Here is a 25,825-nt window from a genome sequence, read left to right as displayed (position 1 = left end):
TTTGAGGGGAATGGCGAGGGAAGAAGGGCAACTGTGGCCCCCGGCCGGCTCTTCCCCGCCGCACGCCCCCCGCTCTCCCCCGCGCAGCCCGGCAGATGGTCTCGCTCACTCCGGCCGCAGCACACGTGGGCCCGAGAGCGCGGCGGCGCGGAGCCGGCTGGGCGGCCCGGCGGCGTGCGGCTCTGCCGGACGGTGCGCGCGACCCGGCGAGTTTGTTGGTCACTGCGGACCCGCGACAAGGCACAGGCCTGGCCACAGGTAAAGCAGAGGTCGCTGGAGCGCGAGGGGCGCGCTCCTGGTGGGGGTTCGGGTCCGCACCCACCCGCGTTCAGGCCGCGCCTCCGGGCTTCACGGCCTTCAGGCCTTGGCGGCCCAGGTGAGGGTGACTACTTTCGTCTTGTGTTTTCCCCTGGCTGATTTGATGGAAAACCCAACCATACTTGTTTGTTCACTCTGTGAAGGACGCAGAAGGAGGCCCGCCCTGTAAACTAGCTTCCTGCGGAAGTTCGATTTGGGGAACTGAAATGGTCTAAAAAGGCCTAAAGAGGACGTCAGGCTAACCCGGAGAGGCCCTTTATTACGAAGCCGCCCTCTCCTTTCATCTCCTGATTTCACTTACAGCCTTTCTGAGGTAGAAATCTTGAACGTTCTACAAAACTCTTACAATGACCCTTCCCAGCAGAGATCTAGGCACAGTTGAGAATAAAATATTTTAGTGGTCTAAAGAGTTCTTTAAGGTCTTTTTCTTTAATTTTCCTGACTGAAGTGTCGTGTTAAACACTAACCATTACGCTTTGCAAGGCTTTTGTACACATCTGCAAATGCCTTACCCGCTTTTTGAATACTGTGTTAAGCAAGTGAATTAACCATACTTGCCATTGATCCATTTTCATTATACAAACAACAGAGCAGAACCAGGCTCTGGGCAAGGGTGAATAGTCCCTGGGAGGGTGACTCCAGAGATGAAACCCAGCCCTACTCTCCTGAACTAACAGTTAATCAATTGTTAAAAAGTATACAGAGCAGTGAACTTGTAAATAACAAATGGAAGGATAAACTTCAGTTGTGTGCATGGAGACCTTTTAATGAATATAGATGGAGTTTAAAAGTGAGTCTTCCTCATATGGAAGAGGTATTAATTTGAGTCTGGAAAGGTTTATAATGAATTTGTGGTTTCAGGACATTGTTTTGAAGTAGAATACAGTGCTTAGAACAACTTAAAGTCAAAATTCTAATAGGGACCTTAAGAATCACTTTATGTTGAAGAATGGTTCTTGAACCTCCATCAAAGATGAGACATTTTCTTAGACCACGTCTAGAAACTTAAGTTCTGTCAAAGTAGCATAACTGAGGGCTTCTGGAGTCCAATTTAGTGCTATTATGTGCAGAGAATGAACGTTGTAGATTTGAGGGAAAATTTGTGGAAGATTTGGAGGTTGTTTCCTACCAAAACTTAACAAAAATCACCTATCCCAGAAGGTTATTATGAATGCCTCTTTTTTTTTTTTTTTTTTGGTGGAGGCAGAGTTCTACCCTGTGCCCTGAGAAGAGTGCAATGGCCTCGTAGCTCACTGCAACCTCAGACTTGGGCTGTGGGCATCCTGCTGTCTCAGCTTCTGAAGCTGCTGGGATTACAGGTGCTTGCCACAGTGCCTGGCTGGGTTTTTCCATTTTTTTTCATGAGTTGGGGGGGTCTCACTCTCACTTAGACAAGCCTGGAACTCCTGAGCTCAGCAATCCTCCCACCTCAGCTTTTTTTTTTTTTTTTTTTTTTTTATGAGACCAGAGTCTCACTCTGTTGCCCTGGGTAGAGTGCCCTGGCATTACATGTTGGGCACAAGCAATCCTCTTGCCTTTCCCTACCCGCAGCTGAGACCTCAGGCACTGTCCACAAGAACTGGTCAGTTTTTCTATTTTTAGTAGAGATAGAGTCTCACTATTATTCAGGCTGTCTTGAACTGGTGAGCAATCCACCCACCTCTGCCTCCTAGAGTGCTGGGATTACTTATTGAGTGCTTATTTCTTTTCAAAAATCACTTCACATTTGTAAATCTCTTTCAGCAAACTTCCCAAAACTATAAATCTCCAAAGAGAAATTAGAGCCTCAAATACGTAGCATTTGGTTTAACTTAAGAGGATAAAAGAGGTGGCATTTCATTACATAGAGAAACAAAGCAAAAACTTGTAAGCATTAATTAATTTGGGAGCATTCATATGTACCTGGTTGTATAATCAGTAATAATAATGGCTAACATTTATTGAGCATTTCTTGTATGTTAGACTCCATGCTGGGTTTATATGGAATATCTTATTTAATATAAGATTGCATGTATTAAATTTACCTTTCTAATTATTATAGCTGGCTAAATATAAAATTTCTTCATCTTCCTGGAGCTTAATTTAACAACAAAAGCCTTTCCTGATAAAAATCTTTTGGAGGCTCAGCGCCTGTAGCTCAGTGGCTAGGGCGCCAGCCACATATACCGGAGCTGGCAGGTTTGAATCCAGTCCGGGCCTGCCAAACAACAATAACAACTATAACCAAAAAATAGCCAGGTGTTGTGGCAGGTGGCTGTAGTCCCAGCTACTTGGGAGGCTGAGGCAAGAGAATTGCTTAAGCCCATGAGTTGGAGGTTGCTGTGAGCTGTGATGCACTCTACCCGGGGCGACATTGTGAGACTGTCTAAAAAAAAAATCTTTTTGAAAACACCTACTTTTTCTGTCAAAATATTCAAAGTACTCATTGCTAGTTGCTTACTTATTTCCATCACTTTGTTTGCTATTTTTGACCTTTTCTTTTTCGAAGGCATTTTTTTCTTATTTCCTACAGTGAAACAGAATTTGATAAAACTGGTTTTGTTCAATTCCCTTTCGAAGAACAGCTTTATCTATAAAATAATCAACAGTGTTCACCTCTGAAGCCGAAGCAAGAAATGGCCTCGACTGTTCTATATAGCACTGATTAATATTGTGATGATTCATTTATAACAATGGATTTCTGTTTTTTATTTTGTGACTAATTCATGTACATAAAATGTATTTGAGTAATTCAGTTTTACTTTGATCAACAGTGTGCTTCTTAAGAGTCCTTCAAAACAAATTTCAAGAACACTTACTAGCACCAGATTCTTTTCTTTTTTTTGAGACAGAGTCTCACTCTGTCACCCTGGGTAGAATGCCATGGCGTCATATAGCTCATAGCAACCTCAAACTCTTGGGCTCAAGTGATTCTTTTGCCTCAGCCTCCCAAGTATCTGGGACTGCAGGTGCCCGCCACAATGCCTAGCCGATGGCACCACATTAATTTTCTTTAAATGATTAAATTAACAGATTATTGAGTTTGGCTATAATTTGAACATCTACAGATTTTTGTTTTAAATGTTCTCTTACATCAGTGATTTTGGTTTTTATTTTATTTTATTTTATTTTGAAACAGTCTCACTTTGTCACCCTGTGTAGAGTACGGTAGCATCATAGCTCACAGCAACCTCAAACTCTTGGGCTTAAGCAATTCTCTTGCCTCAGCCTCCCGAATAGCTGGGACTACAGGTGCCCACCACAACACCCGTCTATTTTTTGTTGCAGTTGCCACTGATGTTTTAGCTGGCTGGAGCTGGGTTCAAACCTGCCACCCTCAGTATATGGGGCCAGCGCCCTACCCGGTGAGCCACAGGTGCCACCCAGTGACTTTGGTTTTTGTTGTTAAATTGCAAAGTGTGTATTTATTTTTCCAGTTCAGAAGTTCCTATCTTTTGGTTCATAACCAAGACTGCCTCATTTTAGGCTTTTCCTGTGCATAAGAAATATTTCACTATTTTATTTTAGTCTATCTAAATATACAGTATTTGGCTCGGCACCTGTAGCACAGTGGTTACGGGGCCAGCCACATGCACCAAGGCTGGCAGGTTTGAACCCAGCCCGGGCTAGCTAAACACTGACAACTACCAACAACAACAACAAAAAAATAGCTGGGCATTGTGGCGGGTACCTGTAGTCCCAGTTACTTGGGAGGCTGAGGGAAGAAAATTGCTTAAGCCCAAGGGTTTGAGGTTGCTGTGAGCTGTGACGCCACTGCACTCTACTGAGGGTGACATAAAACTCTGTCTCAAAAAAAAGAAAAATAATAATAAATATACATTATTTAAACACCTTTCATTTAGAAAAAAGTAATTTTCAATTTATCTTTTTGTTGTTTGCATACTTCCTTAAATGTGTAAGTAAATAAATTGATTTTTCTTGTGACAGTTCTATTTTTCCTTTTTAGGCTACTTTAAGAAAAATGGCCCTGGCAGCCCAACAGATACCCAGATGGTTCAACTCAATTAAATCAAGTAGCTTCATTAATGCTACACAACTTACAAAACGTTTTACAAGACCAGGAAAAACATTGTTGCCTGGCTTTTCTGCTCAGCCTCAGATGTCCTCTGACAATTACTTTCTCCAGTGGGGGTTTAGGACTTACCAGACTTCCTCCTTATGGAATAGTTCCCAAATGACCAACTCAAATAGTCAAGGGAATTATCCTGCCCAAAGCACTCTGCTTCCTTCCATGAGTGAACAGTCACAGAAGACACAAAAGATGCACAACTTTGAATCCGAGCTGTCTTTAGAAGGTAATTCTGAACTTGCAGAAAAGTTCCCCCTTTGAACAGCTACCTTTTTACATTCTGCTAGCTTATTTCAGGTCAGATTTTACACCAGGCAAGAAAAAGAATAATGTCGGGCGGTGTCTGTGGCTCAGTCGGTAAGGCGCCGGCCCCATATACCGAGGGTGGCGGGTTCAAACCCGGCCCCGGCCAAACTGCAACCAAAAAAATAGCCGGGTGTTGTGGCGGGCGCCTGTAGTCCCAGCTACTTGGGAGGCTGAGGCAAGAGAATCGCTTAAGCCCAGGAGTTGGAGGTTGCTGTGAGCTATGTGAGGCCACGGCACTCTACCGAGGGCCATAGAGTGAGACTCTGTCTCTACAAAAAAAAGAAAAAGAATAATGTCACTTCTACTCATTTACTTCTATCAGACCTTTATTTTATTGGCTAAGGAAAAAGTTTGGTGATTGATAATGTATAAGACTATTTTATAGCTCTCTCTATAACATTTGCTTTCCAGATTGTTGTTTAAAATTTTTTTCTGATAGTAATTAGGTTTATTAAGGTATAATTTATGTCAAGTAAAATTCAACTTTGGGGGCATACAGTTCTATAAATTTTGACATAGGCATTTCATTGTATAACAACCACCACAAACAATAAATAGAAGTTATACTAAAAAGTTCCCTCCTGTCATCTTTAGTCAGTCCTCTCCTTCCTGTGCTAGGAATATTTCACTTTAAGTGAAATCATATTAGCTAAGTAGAATATGAAAGAAATGTGGGAGGGAAAAGGGAGAAGAGTCCAGGTGTAAAAGATGAAAAAGGGTAGTTAGTGATTAGAAGCAAAAACTGGAACAAAAGTTCACAATCCCACTTTCTTAGCTCAAGGTAAGTTACAGTTGTCTCTTCTATACTGTGTTAAAAAGAAATAGAAAACAGAATCAAGGCTGTACTGGAGAGGGTCAGATTGTCCTTGGCCAAGATTACAGTCTGTAAGAAACAGTTGTAGATATCCTCTTAAAGACATATTTGAGATTAAGTTGGAGAGAGGGTATTGGATCAAAACAAAGACATTTCAGGTGTGATGACTTTAACTCCTGCAGTTTAGACTGTTGGAATATGTGTACTTTTGACCAATTTAACAGGGTGTGGTAGACTCAATTTCTTTCACAAAGTGCACTTGAAATTCAGGTGATCTTCAGCATTCTTACTTAACAATTAAAAGTGAAGAAAGGAGTTATACTATGCTTTAAAACTTATCTACAAATTTCTTCTCTTGGACAACAGTAGTTGGTCTTTTTAAATAGTTGTAACCTTAACCCTTGGACTTATTAGACATTTAATTCTGAAATGACTCCAAAATTTACCCATTGAAAGAAGCAAATTAGGGGAAGAGGTGGTCTTTGTAGAAGCAGTTTTAAGTGTGCATATTGGTGTACTAACTTGCTGCTTTCTCTCAAAGGACTGGATGACTTGCCTCCATTGTCACCATTGCGGCCAGTTTCTGAGGAGGAGGCTATTCAGATTATTGCAGACCCTCCATTGCCCCCGCGTTCATTCACACTCCGAGACTATGTAGATCATTCTGAGACTCTGCAGAATTTAGTGCTTTTAGGTAAGTTTGACTAACCTATAGGTTGAGTGTACTCTTCCTTTATTTTTCACCTTTTTAAGTTAATGTCTTAATGTTTGCAAAGTAGTACACACATGTGAAAAGGCTGCTAGTGAAAAACCGTATTCCTTGCTTCATCCTTTCTGATGTTAAATCTCATTCCTCAGATTTATCTACCTTTATCATTCTTTCTGTTTGTATTGAGCCTCCACTTTTAAGTAATTATTTACAGTGCTGTTGCTTGGGTCATCAGTTTTGGACATCAGTTAATCTCTTACAGATACACACGTACTTTTCCTGTATTTTCTTCAATTCTCCTAGTACAGTTATGTTACAGTTTTTTAGATAGATCATTAGTCATTGATTACATAATGACTCTAAATATTACTAGCTGCTCTAACCAGAGTACTAGGATTGTTTGCCTTCTGGTGCAACTATTTATTTTCCTGGAATTAATAATTGCTTTGTTTTTCATTTGATAAGTTTTTTGTTTTAAGAGTTAAATTTTCCTACTCCTTTCAATAGCCTTTCAGGACAGTTTTTCCCAGTGAGCCCTATTGGATAATGTGTTATTCCATTTCCCCAGAGTGCATACAACACTGCTCCCTGTTTGTCATACTAACACTGGCTTTCCTTCTGGAGCGCATGTCCCTTCTGACTTGGGTGGGTTCTCTCAAGGCCTGCTCCATACCTATCTTAGCTAATTGACTAGTAGGTTATACTGGGATCTGGACGAAAGGAAGCAAAGGGAACCTCACTGCAAACTTCCATTTAGTCTTCCTATTTTCAGTCTAGTACTGCAGCCTTTTGCTTTTCCTATTTCCTCTGGGTGTTGTGTTTCTTGTAACTACAAGTTTTCCCAGATAATGAGACTCCTAGATGGCTCCTGTCTTCTTGCAGCATTGGAATCAACAAAGAGTTTAAATACTGCTGCAAGACAAATACGATTCCAGTGGGCTGAGTAGGAAAGCGTGTTCTGTCCCAACAGAATTATACCAAAGTATTTTCAGGATGAATTTCTTGTTTCTGCCATCTTTTGGAATAAACTATTTTTCTGCTTTCTATGGAAAAAAAAAAAAAGGTAATGAGCTTCCTTTCTTCTGGAGGATTGAGAGGAACAGAATAGACAAGGCATGGGGGCAGGAGGGACAGTTCCTGAGTTTTTGGGACACAGTCATACACAGTCCCCATGTTTGAGCCTGTACTTCACTTCCAACCTCTCAGATCTCTAGGAATTCCAATTTCTGAACTTGGGAGTTTTTTGAGCTTGCATGTCAAGATTCTCATTTGAAGGCATTTCAGTTTCCTATTTATCCTCTCTGATCAGTCTTTTACCCCTCTTTCATCATTTTTTATTCATGGTGGTTTGAAGATAGAGATTAATCTTATTTCGTCAAAGGAGAAATTTATTTTTTGTTTCTCATTCCACATATTTTGGGAAGGTAATTTTTAACAGGAAAGGAAAAAGAGAAAACCTTTACTCGGGTAGAAACTTCAGGGGTCATTCTTGATTTTTGCTTTTTTTTGAGACATAGTCTCACTCTGATACCTGGCTCTGGGCAGAGTGCCATGGAGTCACAGCTCACAGCAACCTCAAACTCTTGGACTCAAGTGATCTTCCTGCCTTAGCCTCCTAAGTAGCAGGGACTATAGGTGCCCCTCCACAACACCCAGCTAGTTTTCTATTTTTAGTAGAGATGATGGGTGTCATTCTTGCTCAGGCTGTTCTTGAACGCCTGAGTTCTGCCTCCCACAGTGCTAAGATTACAGGAATGAGCCACCACACCGGCCTGATTATTGCTTTTTTCCCTTCGCTCTTTACCTCAAATTTAGCACCTTTCTATGGATTTTGCCTTAATTTCACTCAAATCCTTCTGCTTCTCTCATCCTATAGTCACTCCCTTTAGGTTCTCATTTGTATACGTAGTTGAATGACTATACTAGCCTCCTAACTTGATAATCTCATCAGCATATTGGCTCTGATAACCTCTCTATTATTAGAGTTTTTTCTAAAATGGAAATCTGACTATGTCAGTGACCTACTTAAATCCTTCAAAACCTTCCCACAACATCAAAGCTCTTCCTGCTTTGGTCCCTGCTTACTTTTTCATCTTCATTTTCATGCAGATCTCACTTCACTCCCTACATGCATTGCCTGTAGCACTAATGATACTCTCTTGTAATTGTTGTCTTATGTCTCCCTCTGCCAACTTATTCAAATATATAGGGAATGGCTTTTATTTGATGAAGTGTCAAGGCTTCAGAAACATCTAAGTACTAGTATATGAATAATTGTAATGCAAAAATGAAGACTAAAAACATCAGTCTCACATGAGATAAAAATTGTTCTGTGAATCAACCTAAGTGTCCATAATAGTATGAAGGGATAAAAAAATGGTGTATACATACCCAGTGGAGTACTATTCAGCCTTTAAAAAGTCTTGTCATTCGCAACAACAACATGGATGATCCTGGAAGACACTGTGAAATAAGACAAGCACAGAAAGACAAATACTGCATGATCTTACTTAAATATAAAAGCTAAAGAAGTCAAACTCACTGGTTAGCCATATGTAAAAAACTGGAACTAGACCTGCTACTCTTAAAAATTAACTCATGATGGATAAAAGATCTAAATCTATGACATGAAAATATAAAAACTCTAGAAGAAAGTATGGAAAAAACTGGGTCTTAGTGACACAAAGAAAGAATTTATGAAGAAAACCCCATGAGCAATTGCAGCCATAACAAAAATAAATAAATGAGACCTCATCAGGTGAAAAGCTTCTCCACAGCTAAGGACAGTCAAAAAAGTAGTAAGACAACCTTCAGAATGGGAAAAGATATTCCCACGTTATGAATCTGACAAAGGGCTACTATCCAGATCTCCAAAGAACTCAAGCAAATCATCAACAAAAGAGCAAATAGCCCCATTAATAACTGGGTGAGAGATATAAACAGAATTTTTCTCATGAGAACAGATGAATAGCCAACAAACACATGGAAAAATGCTTGTCATTCCTAATCATCAGTATGAGTCTATGGCAAACCTCTTGGGTAAAGGACACAACTACATCTCAGACTTTACCTTACAAACACAAGCAGTGTAACCTAATTGTATGTACCCTCTTATCAATCTGAAATTAAAAAGAAAAACTAGAAGCAGAGAGTAGAAGGTGGTTACCAGGGAATGGGAAGATGTAGGTCAAAGGGTATGAAGTTTTGATTAAACAGGAGTTAGAAGTTCTAGATATCTGTTGTTCAGCATGATAACTATAGTTAATAACAACATATAGTGTATACTTAAACATTTATAGAGAGTATAGATTTTGAGAACAAAGGCCATTCTCTATACATTTGGATAACTTTGCACAGGGAGAGATGAGTAAATGTTAAATGTTCTAACAAAAAATTGGTGAATGTGGTGACATGTTAGCTTGATTTAGTCATGCAACAATTTATGCATATATCAAAACATTATGTCCTGCCCCATAAATGTATGCAATTTTAAAAAAGAGTTCTGTGCATTCAAAAGCAGGAGAAAGATAGCATGTGCTGCAAGCAGGAGACTAGTCACTTTCCGTTTCAGAACAGCTTTCCCCCACCTTATGGCAGGTGCTGTGGATGATACAAAAGAAACTAAGACATAGTCCCTGCATTTAAGTAATTAACAGTGGACTAAGAGCTTTGGAATATGTTTTAGCCATTCCTTCCCTCTGCTGATACTTCCAACAGCTCAACAGCATGTCTTAGAAGTAACTCAAATGACAGTAACTTAGAGGAGCCATGACTGCTTTGTCAGATGGTGTTTTTAAGGACCCAAGGCATGGTTCTTCTCTGCTCCCCAGATCACTTTTCTGCCTCTCTGTCTGTTCTGTATCCCAAGAGGCCAGTCTCTTTGTACTCGGGCTCCTGTGCCAGCTGGCTTCTTGACAGCTTCAGCCAATGGGAAGGACCTGCAGGATAGATGGTAGAGGGGCCAGGTGGGGGTGTTTTTCCCCTGTTCCTTCCCTCCTGTGGGTCCTGTAGCTGCCTCACTCCATGGCAACTGCTCCCCCCACCAGCCCTTCCTTAATAGCTTCCAGCTCCCTCTGGGTTCTGGTTGCATTTTACCTCCTGTCTCTTGTACTAGCAGTCTTTTTTGTTCCTTTAGTGCTGCTCACACCACTGTGTGGAGTCTCTTCATTACAGTTCCTTCCATTTGTACTTCCCAGGGCAAGTTACGTTGCCTGCCAGATCCTGATTAATACACTAAATATATGTAATGATAAGTGAATACAGTAGTAATATTTATAGTTACTGAACTGATGAGAGAAAGGCTGACTAATTACCTCTAGGTTAGGACCATGTGTCATTAATTTTTTTGTATCTGCAGTACCTAACAGAAGTTTCTGGTCTTCAGTAGGCATTCAGTGACTGATTTTTTCAAGTCAGTGAAATGAAGTGAGTCCATATGATTTGTATTGAGAGCAGTATGCACTCCTGATGAGATTCTGCTCTCCCCTTGCTGCTAAGCAGCAGCTTTTTGGGATTTTTGTTCTATCACAGTCAGGGTGTGACAGCTCCTGCTGAGCAAGGCTCTTCAACTTATGTAGCCTGTAATACTTAAACTTGAAATCTGAAGCCTTTATGTTATTTTTAAAGCATCCCCTGCCCCCCAGGGGATTTTTGAAACTGCCTCAGATTTTTGCAATTGGTTTCCATCTTATTTATTTATCCATCCAATAATTGGATTTATTTTTCTATTATTTTAAATTATAAAAAGAATTACATCTAGTTGTTAAAAATGCAGATGCTACAAGTGAAAGACCTTATGTCCTCTCGCCATCCCCAATTCTATTCCCTAACCATGAACTTTGTGTATATGTTCACCATTTTGTTGAACAGCTTTCCTTACCTTTTTCTACCCAAATATATGTCATGGAAAGCCATGTGTAGGTTTTATACTTTAGTTAAATTTAATATTATTTTTTAAGTTCCATTTTCTTCTAGTGGAGTTAATATCCATTTAGATTCTTTATCTAAAACTAATTTTTGTATAAGATGTAGACAGAATTTTTAGTTCTTTTTTCTTTCTTTCTTTTTTTTTTTTTTTTTAAATAAAGACAGGGTCTTGCTCTTGCTTAAGCTGGTCTCAAACTCCTGAGCTCAAGGGATCTTCCTGCCTCAGCCTCCTATAAGGAACTAAGATTACAGGCATGAGCCAGTGCACCTGGCCCTTTTTTTTTCTTCCAAAATTATAGCTAATGGTCTCATTATATTTTAATGAGTAGTCTGTTTTAGCCACATGATATTAAATGCCATTGTTATTGTTATTAAATTTTTTTAGTTCTTTGTTTCTGATAATTCATTCTGTGTGTGTATTTAATCTGTTTTGCTCTTTATGATCATCTTATCAATACCTGTTTTATGCCAAGAAATTTGGATTTAGAATTATATTTGGATCTAATAGTGTTTGGAGTTAAATATAATTTATTTTTATGATTATAGATGCTGTTAAGGAAAGAAGGCTTTTATTACATTGAATTTATATTTAAGGCTGTGAAGTTGCCTCTAGAAATCAGTTTGAAAATTATTTTTAAATTGAAGAAATATTGTTAAGAATATGAAATTTGCCAGGCGTTGTGGCTCATACCAGTAATGTTAGCACTCTGGGAGGCCAAGGCAGGTGGATTGCTTGAGCTCAGGAGTTCAAGACCAGCCTGACCAAAAGCGAGACCCCTATCTCTGCTAAAAATAGAAAAACTGAGGCAAGCGAATCACTTGAGCCTGAGTTGGAGGTTGCTGTGAGCTATGATTCCACAGCACTCTACCCAGGGCAACAGCTTGAGATGTAGTCTCAAAAAAGATAAAAAAAAAAAAAAAAGAATATGAAACTTGAGTCTAAACTTAAGGTTTTATATTAGCTTCAAATGTTTATTTTAAAGATGAGGAATAGCCCCCTTTTAATATTTTTTTTTTGTTTTAATCAAATGAAAGGAAAAATTAGAGGAAAATAACAGTTTTAATGAGAATTTTGAGTTATAGATTATTTTCATTCCCTGACTAATTAATCCTGAAATCTAATTGTAATTAAAAAAGGCTTTAAAATGACAGCTTGGCTTCTCTGCTTTTTATCCTCTCTGTCCCATTCCTTGTCTCATTTGCTTAGATTATGTAGGAGTGGAAACACGTGATGGTTGAAAGCTGTGTAGTTACTGCTCTGTTGTATATTTAGAGCAGTGGTTCTCAACCTTCCTAATTGCCGTGATGTTACAAATGGAACAAACGGGTCGCGACCCACAGGTTGAGAATCGCTGACTTAGAGGGTTGGGTGTTCACTTGTTCTTGCTCATTTTTTTTTCTTGCTAATTTTTTAAGTTCCTTCAAGGTACTTGTCTTTATGCTAAAGACTTGGAAAGTTCAATGATAAATAAGGCATAGGATCATTTTTATTCCCCCTGTGAAGGGGCTTATAAGCATTTTTTTTTTTTTAGACAGTCTGTGGCATCACAGCTCACAGCAACCTCAAACCCTTGGGCTTAAGCAATTCTCTTGCCTCAGCCTCCCAAGTAGCTGTGACTACAGGCACCCACCTCAGTGCCCAGCTATTTTCTTGTTGCAGTTGTTTTAGCTGGCCTGGGCTGGGTTCGAACCTGCCACCCTCCACGTATGTGGCTGGCGCTATATAGCCATTGTGCTACAGGTGCCAAGCCCATAAGCATGTTTTTCAAATGATGCTTATAACTAAGGAAATGGTAAAGACTTCAAAGAAAGTTACAGTTTATTCACAGTGTTTGTTAACTCCCAGAATTACCAGTTGAGCAGTTACAATTGAGAACATGAGGGGCTCAAAAGCATCCTCAAATAATATTCAAGACACCATGGACAAAGATGGTGTATCGGTATGACAGAGTGAATTTATTTGGGTGGAAATTTAGCATGCTCTGTTTTTCTATTGATTTTGAAATAAGTACCATTGTTTCTATTTTAATTTGTTTTTATTTCTACAACCAATTTAGTTTAAAATTATTTAGAAGTTTCTATTGATCTGTCTCAGTTCTGCTTTGAATAGGTATTGATCTCCATCAGTAATTTCTTCTGCTTTTATGTATGAAGTTTAATGACTGAACTAAGATGTTATTTTCAAATAATATTTATAATAGGAGTGGATCTGTCCAAGATAGAAAAACATCCAGATGCAGCCAACCTCCTTCTAAGACTGGATTTTGAAAAAGATGTAAAGCAAATACTCCTCTTTCTTAAAGATTTGGGTATAGAGGATAACTATCTGGGAACATTCCTAACTAAAAATTATGCTATTTTCTCTGAAGACCTTGAAGATCTTAAGACCAGGTAGGGCTTTTACAATGATTTTCATATGACCCAAAAAGTGGTTATGGAAGAAATGCATTTAAGTTATTATTTAAGTCTTTGCTGTACAAGGCTCTACTGAGATAATGAAAATGAATGTTTATTTTTTGTTACGGACCTTCTTTGATCTAAATTATTTAAAACTAAGTAATAAAAGTTCTTTTATTCAACTACCTGTATTATTTTTATGTTTTCAACTCATTGCTGAGTCAGTACTTTATTTAGGAGAATAAGAGTTTTTTACTACAAAATCCATTAGCAAATGGCTCAATTTTCTGAGAGAACACTTCAAGTTAGGAATGCCTGATTGTGTATGTTTTTTTTCTGGCCAGTTTTTGATGGTAGACATTTGACATTCTCTTGGCAAATTATTACATAATTTGCTTAATCATTCTGTAAGTTGGCTATTTTTGTTGTTCCTTTTCTTTTGTTCTTTAAATAGCACTTTTATAAACATCTTTGTACTTCATTCAACATTCAAAGAGCTATTGAATCTGTGAGGATTGATACAGTGAGCTAGTATTGATCTGTGAGATAAGAGTCCTGCTAGGCATCAGGAATACTACACAGAACAAAGCAAAGTCCATTGTTCATCGTTACTCTGCCTTGTCACTCAAACCAGTCTTTATTCCCAGATTCGCTGAATGGGAGCAATGGTCACCCTGTTGCCCAAATCAGAAATACTGGCATTAGCTTTGACTTCCCTACCTTTAGTATCTACATTTAATAAATCACTCAGGCCTATTAGTTCTCCGTTTTTATGTGTCAAATCAATGAGCCAGCACATTTCTCTTAATCTTTAGTTCAAATACTTGCCTCCGGTTTTCATTATTTCACACCGAGATTACTGTGCAGTCTCTTACTTGATCTGGTTGGAGTCTTGACTGCTTGACTAGAGCCTAGACTACTTTCCACACTGAAGTGGAAACTTGCTGCATTTTAGAGCACTTCCTTTAGCCATCATAATCTGGTGGCTTTTCTCTAAATTAGGAGAAAGGAAATCAAAGACTGTATTCCTAACATTGAACAATTTGAGTCCTTATATAGGGTGGCCATCAAGTTCATGTGTAGTTAAAATAGTGTCTAATGCACAGGAACTTTATGGCCACCCTGTATATGCCAGGCACTGGGCTGGATTTTATTTTATTTTATTTATTTATTTTTTTGGTTTTTAATTTATTATTAAATCAGCTGTGTACATTAATGCAATCATGGGGCACCATACACTGGTTTTATATACCATTTGACATATTTTCATCACACTGGTTAACATAGCCTTCCTGGCATTTTCTTAGTTATTGTGTCAAGACATTTATATTCTACATTTACTAAGTTTCACATGTACCCTTGTAAGATGCACCGTAGGTGTGGTCCCACTAATTATCCTCCTCTGCCCATTCTCCCCCTTCCCCTCCCCTCTCTTTCCCCTCTCTCCATATTCTTAGGTTATAATTGGGTTGTAGCTTTCATGTGAAAGCCATAAATTAGTTTCATAGTAGGGCTGAGTACATTGGATAGTTTTTCTTCTATTCTTGAGATACTTTACTAAGAAGAATATGTTCCAGCTCCATCCATGTAAACATGAAAGAGGTAAAGTCCCCATCTTTCTTTAAGGCTGCATAATATTCCATGGTGTACATATACCACAATTTATTAATCCATTTGTGGATCGATGGGCAGTTGGGCTTTTTCCATGACTTAGCAATTATGAATTGGGCTGCAATAAACATTCTGGTACAAATATCTTTGTTATAATGTGATTTTTGGTCTTTTGGGTATATGCCTAGTAGAGGTGGATCTTACATATAAAAGACACACTTTCTCCCTTCATGGGAATTGTAGTTTGTTATAATATAGGTAGGCTATCACAGTTCATAGGGGAGAACAAATGATTCTAGGAAACTCATCTGAGACATCCAGCCAGCTCTATTACTCCTGGCTGTCATGAACATTAATTCCCTCCTTAGTCAAAAACTAACTTGCCCTTGTTACTCAAGATTTATTCTAAGAAAGCATAAATACCAGAGGTGGGGATCATTTCAGAGGTGTAGGCTTTAAATGTTAGGTGGCATGTCTGAGTTTCAATCTTAGTTTTATTACTAATTGGCTGATGAACTAAGATAAGTTATTTAACTTCCCTAAATCCATGTTTCCTCAACTATAATGTGGGAAATTTACCTGGCTCATAGTTTGTTTTTTGTTTTAGTTTTTTTTCTGGTGAGAATTAAAATAATATCCTGATATATTTTAGACATTTAATAAAACCATCTTTTACTATGTTTTAAATTTTTAAAAAATCAATAATGTTATCTCATAGTCAAACTTTGTATATTTGACTATGTATTTTGTTTTCAGGAACTTATGGGAAAAACTTCTCAGTTATTAATAGAATACATTTTGAAGGGCTGTAGTAAAAGTTATTCATGATACACACTTAAGAAATATACTAACGTAAAGAAAATTGCTACTTACAACCATACTTAAAAGTCTTTCTTTTTACACAGATTACTTTTTTAATTTTTTTTCTGTTCTTAGCCAAAATAAAATTTTTTTTTTTTTTTCAGAGACAGAGTCTTACTTTGTCACCCTCAGTAGAGTGCTGTGGTGTCACAGCTTACAGCAACCTTCAGCTCTTGGGCCTAGGCGATTCTCTTACCTCAGCCTCCCAAGTAGCTAGGACTACAGGCGCCCACCACAACGCCCAGCTATTTTTTGTTGTTGTTGTTATTGTAGTTTGGCCGGGGCCAGTTCGAACCAGCCACCCTTGGTATATGGGGCTGGCATCCTATTCACTGAGCCACAGGCGCCGCCTCCCCCCAAAAAAATCTTAAACAGAATCTTTTTTATTTTGTCCTATCAAGTAATAAAGTAAACCAGGATTAATTGAAAAGGGAATCTCCCTACTAGTGGATCCCAGAATCATTTTTCTGTTTTCCAGCATAAATGGAAACCATTCTAGAGTTGGGTGTATACTTTGTTTTAACTATATTTGTGCCATTATTGTAGAATGTTTTTGTTTTTATATATTCTTATGATATGGGAGCCTTTAAAAAAATAGTTGTTGCTTTGGAAAGCAGTATGTCATTAGTAAATGTATAGCATATGTATGTGTATTTTTGTTTCTCCAGGGTAGCTTATCTACGGTCAAAAAATTTCAGTAAGGCAGATGTTGCACAGATGGTCAGAAATGCGCCATTTTTGCTGAATTTTCCAGTAGAAAGACTGGATAACAGATTGGGATTTTTTCAGAAAGAACTTGAACTTAGTGTGAAGAAGGTAAAAGGGGTGGGGGGTAGAATTTATACATTTCCATGTCAGATACATTTAGTAGCTATTACATCTCATTTCTAACCTGATACCTGATGCATATGATTTCTATAAATTCCTGGAATTTTCTATACAAAAATAAGTTAGACATAAATTTATAACATTCCTGCAAATTGGTTCCTTAAGTTTTGTTTTTTTCCTCAAACAGTACTAAATTTATGTATTTCTAGGGTCTATCATTTTTCTGAGATTTGTATTTTAACTTTGTATTACTAATAGTAGTGCCTTAGTTTTCTATAGTAAATAAATATGCACATATAGTGATAATAGATTGCTTTGTTTATAACTATAGACTAGAGATCTGGTTGTTCGTCTCCCAAGGCTACTAACTGGAAGTCTGGAGCCCGTGAAGGAAAATATGAAGGTAGGACGACTTTAAGCTTGTGAGAAATCATCTTCTTTCTCTAAATGCTTAATCCTCTGAAAAGAATAGATTTTACTGCTGTCATCCTAAAGAAAACTAGATTTTAAAAGAAGTTAATTTCTAAAAAGAGAAATAGGAAATTATGAGAATTAGGAAATTTTAGGAAATATCTAGTTTGTTTCAGTTTTATATTTTCATAGGTATTACATGAGTAAATCACCTTGCACACATTGGTACCCATAATCCTAAAGTACCAGATTAGGGATATGGGTAGCACCTAGAAACTGCCTCTGTTGCCCAGCATGGCAATCTGTGTCTACCTTACCTAGTCTCTGTTACTAGTCTATGAAACTGCTCCTGTTGCCTAGTGTGGGAGTCTTTGTCTGTGTCTCGGGGAGTTTTGGAGGCTGGATCCAGAAGACTTCTGTGAAGGGAGCAGTGGCCAGCACAAGGTTGTCCTTAGCATCTGTGCCAATTGCCAGCTTTAGTTCTATCACGATATACCAGACATTCTGTCCTTCCTCTAAGAGAATGCTATGAAGCCAAGGACAATTACCTAGTATACAAAGCCATAGTAGTATTTGGAATGATTACATAAGGCCTGTTTTAGTTGCTAAAGCGTTTCATATCCAGTCCTAGAAGAAATGTTTATTAAGCCCCTATCCAAGCACTATGAAGGAGACAGCCCCTGCTCTCAGGGAGCCTAGAGTCTAGCATGGGATAAAATCCAGAGTGACAACAGCAGTGGCTTGGTGGGCAAGCATGGGACACTGTGGAAGCATGGAGAGCACCTAGCCCATGTTTGGGTGTTCAGTTTTATCTCTTCTGTCTGGAATTTTGACTTGCAGCTTTTCATATAACAAGTATGTGGTTGTGCTTGAGAGAAGAAGCTCATAGAGCACTTTGAAAATCTTCCTGATGGTCTGTTTGGCGTTGGGCCCTTATGTTAAACCTGCCAGCCCTGCCATGTTCACTCTCTGGTAGTATAATTATGTTTGCTCCTTTTGGTGATCTTCATGATGATCGCCATGTTGTGAGTAGCTCATTCTCAGGAGAGCGGTTTGAAATTCCAGTGACTCCACAAGCAGTAAGCTATAATGCCTTGAGAGCATTGGAATAGCTGTCCCCAGATTTTACAATATCATTATTTTAAATTTTAAAAGAATCAATGTGGACCTGGCGTAGTGCCAAAATAACTAGTTACATTCATGATTCATAGGAAATTTACTTTCTTTCAGGTTTATCGTCTTGAACTTGGTTTTAAACATAATGAAATTCAGCATATGATCACCAGAATCCCAAAGATATTAACTGCAAATAAAAGGAAACTTACTGAGATCTTTGATTATTTGCACAATGTGATGAACATTCCCCACCACATCATTGTCAAGTTCCCACAGGTAATGTAGCTCATGCTCCCTATCACCACTTCAGCCCTTCAGTCAGAGCTATTGTCTGGCTGCGTAGTGCTATTCACTTGTGGAACGTTTACAGTTTCCAGGGTACACGTGTGCATCTCCTGAGAGGAAGTCAGTGATTCATCTGTTTCCCTCTAGTTTCTACCTATTCCTTGTTCTGCCTGTTGGAGTCAGGCACAACTAGTCTAATGTAGTCTCTCCGGTGGTGTTTTTTTCCATTTAAATTTGAAATAGATAACTTTGCTTAAAGGTTCTTTCAATGCTATGTGTATATTTTATTCACAGTTTATCTAAATTCAAGAATCAGTCTTTTTTTTTTTTTTGAGACAGAGTCTCACTTTATCACCCTCAGTATAGTGCTGTGGCATCACAGCTCACAGCAACCTCCAACTCCTGGACTTAGGCGATTCTCTTGCCTCAGCCTCCTGAGTAGCTGGGACTACAGGCGCCCACCACAATGCCCGGCTATATTTTGTTGCAGTTTGGCCAGGACCGGGTTCGAACCCGCCACCCTCAGTATATGGGGCTGGCGCCCTACCCACTGAGCTACAGGTGCCACCCAAATCAGTCATATTTTAATGATCTCTTACTCAAGCATAAAACAAATTCCAGTTTGCCATCGTGCCAAACCCATAATTATATTTTCCAGGCTAATCAGACTTGGGTACTCTTTACCTGGCAAGTGACATTATCTGCTGTTCATAAGAATAACTCTTTGAAAGCTGAGACTTTGCCTAATTTATACACTGCTGAATCCTCACTGCCTAGAACTATATCTGGCTCTTTATCAGGCTGTAAATACTTGTTGAACAAATGAGTGCTTGAATTTCATCAACATAATCCTTTTTTCCTATATGCCATGTGAATAGGCATTTAGTATTTACTGGATAAATAACAGATTGAATTTCATTAAATGATCCATCTATTCTGTTTGCTAGGTATGTTCCTGTTCTTGATATATAAGTAGGCCAAAGAAACACGACCTTAGTACAGCTCTCAGAACTAGACTGCATGTGGTTCAACTCCTTCGTGTGTTGTGAAGTTTATTGTAGTCAGACTTCCCTAGGAATGGGCCTTTAATACGGAATTTTCCTCTGTCACCAAATGCAAACATATTCATTATAAAAGTGTTAAAAGCCAACAGTTGTGTAAATTAGGCTTATGGAGCAAATGTGAAGTAATCTTCAACTAGAAAGCATTGACAATTTCTTTTCTCCAGGGTTAACTAATTCAGTGACAATAAATAAAAGAATCTGATTTGTCCCCTCCTTGCCCTACTAGTCCAGTCATTTTTTTCATATGTACTTGAGCATCCACCCTGTGCTAGACACTGTGTAGACACTAAGGATACAAAAGTCAGACACGGTCTCTGTTCTTAGGGAACTTGTAATCTAGTGTGGAAAACAGGTTTTAAAAATTTGATTGCTTTACATAATGGTAAAGAGTCTTAATCAGAGGTCCTAGAGGAGTGATTAATTTAGAAAAGGTAGAGGGATTACAGAAATAGTAATAGCAGTTGAGCACTACTAAGTACCAGCTCTATGTTTACTGCTTTACTTGTATTACTCATTTAATTCTGCTAACAATTATATGGAGTAGGTGCTATTCTTATTCCTATTTTACAAATGGGCAGTGTAAGCATAAAGAGATTGAGTAAACTGTCCAAAGTTACCCAGTAACACAGGGTAGAAGCAGAACAAGGGTTAGAAGTCCAGAAACCCACACTCAACCCTGAATGTGTTGCCATTCTACAAAGAGATACTGGTCTATAGAATAATGAGCGGCGTTTAAAAGATGAACACAAACATTCCAAGTAGAGGAAACTGAGCTGACCAGATGCCTCAGAATCACTTGTTTAAAAACAAACATTTTAGGCACCCCAGGCCCTTCACTGAAAAACAAAAATAAAAAGCTTATTTGGAAAAATACATTAACCGACTGTAGAGCTTTGAAGGATCTGATACACTTTAAATTTTGGGCCAGTGTTTCAAAACTCAGTGGTGTGAAACTAATTTTCTCATGAAAATAACAGGCTTGATTGGCACATGTCTCTTATGATTAATTTGAAATGGGAGTTGGTCATAGTGACTCACACCTGTAACTTGAGGAGACTGAGGTGGGAGGCTTGCTTAAGCTCAAGAGTTGGAGACCAGCCTGAACAAAAGCAAGACCCATCTCTATAAAAATATTGTAGATAGGCATAGTAGTATGTGCCTGTAGTCTCAGCTACTCAGAAGGCTGAGGCAAGAGGATCACTTGAGCCCAGGAGTTTGAGGTTGCTATGAGCTATGATGATGCCACCGTCTTCTAGCCCAAGTGACAGAGCAAGACCTTGTCTCAAAAAAAAAGTGGAGAAATAACGAAATATAACAATAACTGGTAAATTTATAGTTATTTCAAGGAGATGATGGAATGTAAAGGATAATGAAAGGAGTTTTAACGTAATGAGCATCAACTAGTCTAGGGAAAGAAGTTATATTCAAGATCCCCTTAAAACCTGTCTCTCCCCTTTCACTGTGAGTTTCTGTGGAGGCAGAGCTGGAGTCTAAGGATAAAGAAGATCAGTAATTCTCAGGCTTGGTGGGGCTTTTTTATTAACTCTTAAGAATTTAATGCATCATTAACACTATAAAATTTTTGTGACAGTAGCAAAGAGGTCTCTGATGGGCAAAAACTATTACCCCTTACTCCACCTCTCCCACCCCAAAAAAGAAGAGAAAACCCTTATCTGAGCTGTAGCTTTTGGACTTGAAAGAGCACACAACTCTTAATGATAGAGTAACCCTGAACCCTTAGAGAAGTAATGTAGTGTCTGGTTATAAACTATATAAAATGCTTCAAAGTGTTGTTGTAGTTAGAAATTCATAATAGTTTGGGAGCTTCAGTGTCATTTGTGCTTTTGTCTATATGTTGTATGATAGTTTTTTAAGCCAAGAATCATTGCATAGGAACAATACTTATGAAAAAATACAGCTAATGCTTCTTATATCTTCATTTGTGGTAATATTGTGATAATGGGAATTTAGTTACCAAAATGAGGGCAGAATAGCATATAATTTGTTTTTGCAGAAACAAAAGAGATGTTCTGTTATAAAACCAAGACAACTCTTACGTTGAGTTAGCAACCTATACTTTTGTGGTCTTTGTTCTCAAAATAGTTTTCAAGAATTGTTTTTCATAGTGTCCTTTCCAAGTGATGTGTTACTATTTTGTTTTCGTGTGAACACAGAAAAAGAGCCCTGGAGGTTGTATGCATGTTCAGTGTTCACAGTGTGTCTGTAACGTAGCCAAGAGGAGAGCTTGAGATACAGTACTGAGTGGGGTTCTTCCAGGCCCCCTGAGGGAGCCTCAGATTCCTTAGGCTTCAGGCTGTAGCTTACATTTGCCAAGATCACCCACTTTCCTTTCTTGCACTGGCTCTAGAGACTTAGTCTGCTTCTTGTTACTTTTTAAAGTTGCTGCCACTCAATCTATTCCTTAAAGGAGTTTTAATCCCAGGGGGACAAGATATACTTACCCTAGTTGCTTTCCAAAGAGGTCAGATTCATTTCATTTCAATTCTAGTCAGGGGAGTAGCAGGAATTTAAAAGACTGTATAGGTAAATGTCACAAATCATGAAATCTTAAATAAAAGTTTTGGATGGCATAGATCTTGACCTCTAACATTGCTTCTCAAACTTGGTAGATTTGAGTATTATCTAGAGGGATTGTTAAAATAGATTTCTGGGTCTTGCTCTCTAAGTTTCTGATTAAGTAGTTTTGGGGTGAGGCCTGAGGATTTGCTTTTCTAACACATTCTTACTAATCTCTGGAGTAGTCTATGTTCTTTGCCGAACAGTGTAGCCCTTAATTATTTTATTAGCGTTCTGGATATTGGTTTTGAGACCCTTTCTCATCATGCTATAGGATTTAAATTCTCTGGCATTTATCATATTTACTGAGCATGTGGTCAATACTTTATAGTACTTGTTAACTTATTAAAATTTTCAGGCAAGGCTCGGCACCTGTAACTTAGCAGCTAGGGCACCAGCTACATACACCGGTGGGTTTGAATCCAGCCCAGGCCTGCCGAACAACAATGACAACTACAACCAAAAAATATCCGGGCATTGTGGTAGGCACCTGCGGTTCCAGCTGCTTGGGAGGCTGAGGCAGAAGAATTGCTTAAACCAAGGAGTTTGAGGTTTCTGTGAGCTGTGATGCCATGGCACTCTACCCAGGGCGACATAGTGAGACTCTGTCTCAAAATAAATAAATAAATAAATAAATAAATACAAAATAAAATAAAATTTTCAGGTAAGTAAACTTTTTGATATTTCATCCTTCAGTGTATGTTGTTTTTAAAAAACTTTTTTTTCTTTTCTAGGTATTTAATACAAGGCTGTTTAAAGTCAAAGAAAGACACTTGTTTCTCACCTACTTAGGAAGAGCACAGTATGATCCAGAAAAGCCTAACTACATCTCTTTGGACAAATTAGTATCTATTCCTGATGAAGTGTTTTGTGAAGAGCTTGCCAATGCATCAGTACAGGACTTTGAAAAATTCTTAAAAACTCTCTAGTTTTTAATGAATATTAAAATTTAATATTTCAAAGTCAATGTTTATATCAATAAATATGTATTTCTAAATAAATGTCTCAGGTCTCAATATTGGAAGCAGTTTCTTGCTTTTGTAAATTTGGGTATGTACACTGTAGTAGATCTTTCTTACAAGTTCCCGATGACTTAATTCATGTTTGTTTTCACCATTTCCTTCTCAGGAAGGGGAGAATTAAAAATATGGGAAGCTTAGAGAAAGGGAGAGAGCTGATGTACGTTAACCCGGTGCTTTGTCAGGCCAGTGAAAATGAGAACAGTGATTTTCCTGTTATAGTCTCAGGATGGCTTTATTTCCTTGAAATATTATGTTTAAAAGTATACTAAAATTATTCATTTAATCTCTACGAAGACAATGCTACAAAACACTTTACATTTTGTTTTTTTTTATACTGTTATCTTCCTAAGCTCATATATGCTAAGTTGCCCACAGCTGGGTACTTAAAGACATGAAAGGAAGATAGGGAGGAAGCAGGAATGTCCCACCTTTTGGCTTCTTTGTACCACACTACAAGAAAAAGTTATCTTAGGCCACACGCTAAATACACAAACACTAACAAAAGCTGATAAGCAAAAAAAGAAACGCTCCATGCATAATTTTTCTGATATCTGCCACGATAGACAAGCAAAAAAATTCTCAAGTAATCTGCACCCAGCCTGCAGGCAGGCCATAGGTTGGACACCCCTAGGTGAGGTGGTGAGACACAGTAAAAGGGTTTATGAAACCTTTCACTTACTGCCAGAAAAAAGATTTAATTTTACATTTACTATGTATTATGCTGGTCAAGTAATTTAATATCTGATTCTTTGCTGTTTTATTTGTTAAATGAAGCATCATGACTTCAGTTTTCTGCCCTACTATCACCAGATTGGGTTAACACTGGTGGAACCCTATGAAATACATCCCACATTTCCACTCTGTGTCTTCCCTTTCCACACACTGACTCTTGGCCAATGTGATTTGGCCCATGGAACGCTATCATACAGGCCTGATGAGCACTTGCACACTGGAACTTGTCTTCTCAGAACCCTGGGCCACTATATTAAGAGGTCTCGTTACTATAGGAGAAATCAGTTTGAGAAATTTGCCTGGTCAAAGCCCAGCTGTTTCAGCCATGCCAACTGAGCAAAGAACTATTTTGGATGGTCTAGCCTCAGCAGACACTATACTGATCGAAACTACTCAGATGAATTCAGAATTGGGAGAACAGGGTTTTAAGCCATTTACTTTGGGCATATTCTGTTGTGCACCAAGGTTTTGTGATTTACTGGATGCCTATAAAGAAACCTCATGGAAAACTAATTTTGTGATTAGTTTGTCAGGGCCAGTTACAGTGACCTTCCTATTAAATATTTTACTTGCTCAGTCAACAAACATTTGAATTCCTAGAATATAGTGTTAACTGTGGCATAGATATGTGCTTTTATGGAGTTCTCCAATGGATTCAATCAATAAACAGAAAAGAAGACAAAAGAAGGTACAGCTGAGAGACAAAGCATGGAACCCTTCTGCCTGATCTATTTTGCCTCAGAACCTACTCATATCAGTGAGAATATGGTAAGGTATGCTTCTGCAATGAATCTCCTAAAAGCTCAAATGATTTAAAATCAAAAATGTTTTTATCTCACACGTCTCTGTCTGCTTACACAGGTTAATTGTATGCTGTATGTTTCCACCATTTCTGGATTGTTGCCTATCTGTGGAAGGGGGACTACAAGAACTCAGATGCTTGTTGAGTGAATGAAAAGAATATAGAGACTTGCTCTTAGAAGTTCTCAGGCTTTTCTTGGCCAAAAACATCACATGGTCTAGCTAAACTTTAAGGGGGCAGAGAAGGGCAATCCTTTCCCTCCCTGAGCTGGGAGGGAAGAAAACCAAAAATAATTTTAAATCAACACTAGCAAACATCTAAGCTTACTTCCTGTATGAGCTGATTTTGTGAATGTCCTGGGTTTCTAATCCTTTGGTATAATGGTTTCCTTCTCTCACCAGGTTCATTACTTTGTCACCAGCAAGCTGAAATTTAAAGGGTAAGGAGGAAGAGAGAAGAGTTTATTGAGTACCTACCCTTTGTGGGATAGTGTGCCAAGATACAAATGTATTGCCTTTCTTCACATCTCTCAGACTTCACTTTGGCCAGTGTAGGCTGGAAGAAGACATTCATCAGTTTTCAGTGCTGTACCCAGGGCAAAGTAATAGAAATTGTGGTAACAGAAGAAAAAAGGAAAAGGTAACAGAATTTTAGAATTGGAATGTAGCTAAGACCACTAAACTTAATCTTTTGAATTTACAATGAGACTGTGTTCTATACTATCCCAGTTCTGAGCTGAAAGCTGAAAAAAAAAATTCAGTGGGTAATTCTAGAAGTTCACTGGCACCTATCAATCATACTAATGCCCTCAGTTGTTTCCTGTCCTTAAGAAGTTTATCCTAAAACTTCATACAATGCGGGCTAAGACTGTGAAGTGAGCAAATCTATATACTTGCTTCTCTTTTAAAATCGCATGCAAATTATGCATGTCTTTTAATTTTTAAAAATGTTTTGTAACCTATCTTTCACTAAAACGG

At 38.3% G+C, this 25,825-nt stretch overlaps 1 protein-coding gene and 1 long non-coding RNA gene across 3 annotated transcripts; one reads left to right on the top strand and one right to left on the bottom strand.

Annotated features, from left to right (window-relative positions):
* Positions 1-4: 4 nt before the first annotated feature.
* MTERF3 (mitochondrial transcription termination factor 3) lies at positions 5-23,290 on the top strand. 2 transcript variants are annotated; one of them, XM_053558753.1, is made up of 9 exons: positions 163-258; positions 462-631; positions 4,265-4,613; positions 6,049-6,201; positions 13,344-13,533; positions 16,680-16,827; positions 17,171-17,242; positions 18,481-18,642; positions 23,027-23,290. In XM_053558753.1, the coding sequence occupies exons 3-9, from the start codon at positions 4,280-4,282 to the stop codon at positions 23,219-23,221; spliced, it is 1,254 nt and encodes a 417-aa protein (XP_053414728.1). In that variant the 5' UTR covers positions 163-258; positions 462-631; positions 4,265-4,279; the 3' UTR covers positions 23,222-23,290. The 2 variants fall into 2 exon arrangements, with proteins under 2 accessions (XP_053414729.1, XP_053414728.1); XM_053558754.1 differs by lacking the exons at positions 462-631; positions 4,265-4,613 and having other exon boundaries at positions 5-258.
* LOC128563462 (uncharacterized) lies at positions 4,620-25,435 on the bottom strand. The gene is made up of 3 exons (XR_008373790.1): positions 25,325-25,435; positions 8,608-8,679; positions 4,620-4,962 (listed from the first exon to the last, which is right to left on the bottom strand). It is a non-coding gene; the product is annotated as an uncharacterized LOC128563462 (long non-coding RNA).
* Between the last annotated feature and the right edge of the window lie 390 nt (positions 25,436-25,825).

This window comes from Nycticebus coucang, chromosome 13 (assembly GCF_027406575.1).
Source record: "Nycticebus coucang isolate mNycCou1 chromosome 13, mNycCou1.pri, whole genome shotgun sequence".
In the NCBI taxonomy this organism is placed as follows: domain Eukaryota; kingdom Metazoa; phylum Chordata; class Mammalia; order Primates; family Lorisidae; genus Nycticebus; species Nycticebus coucang.
The sequence above is the reverse complement of the archived record's forward strand: the minus strand, read 5'-3'. Positions and strand labels throughout refer to the sequence as shown.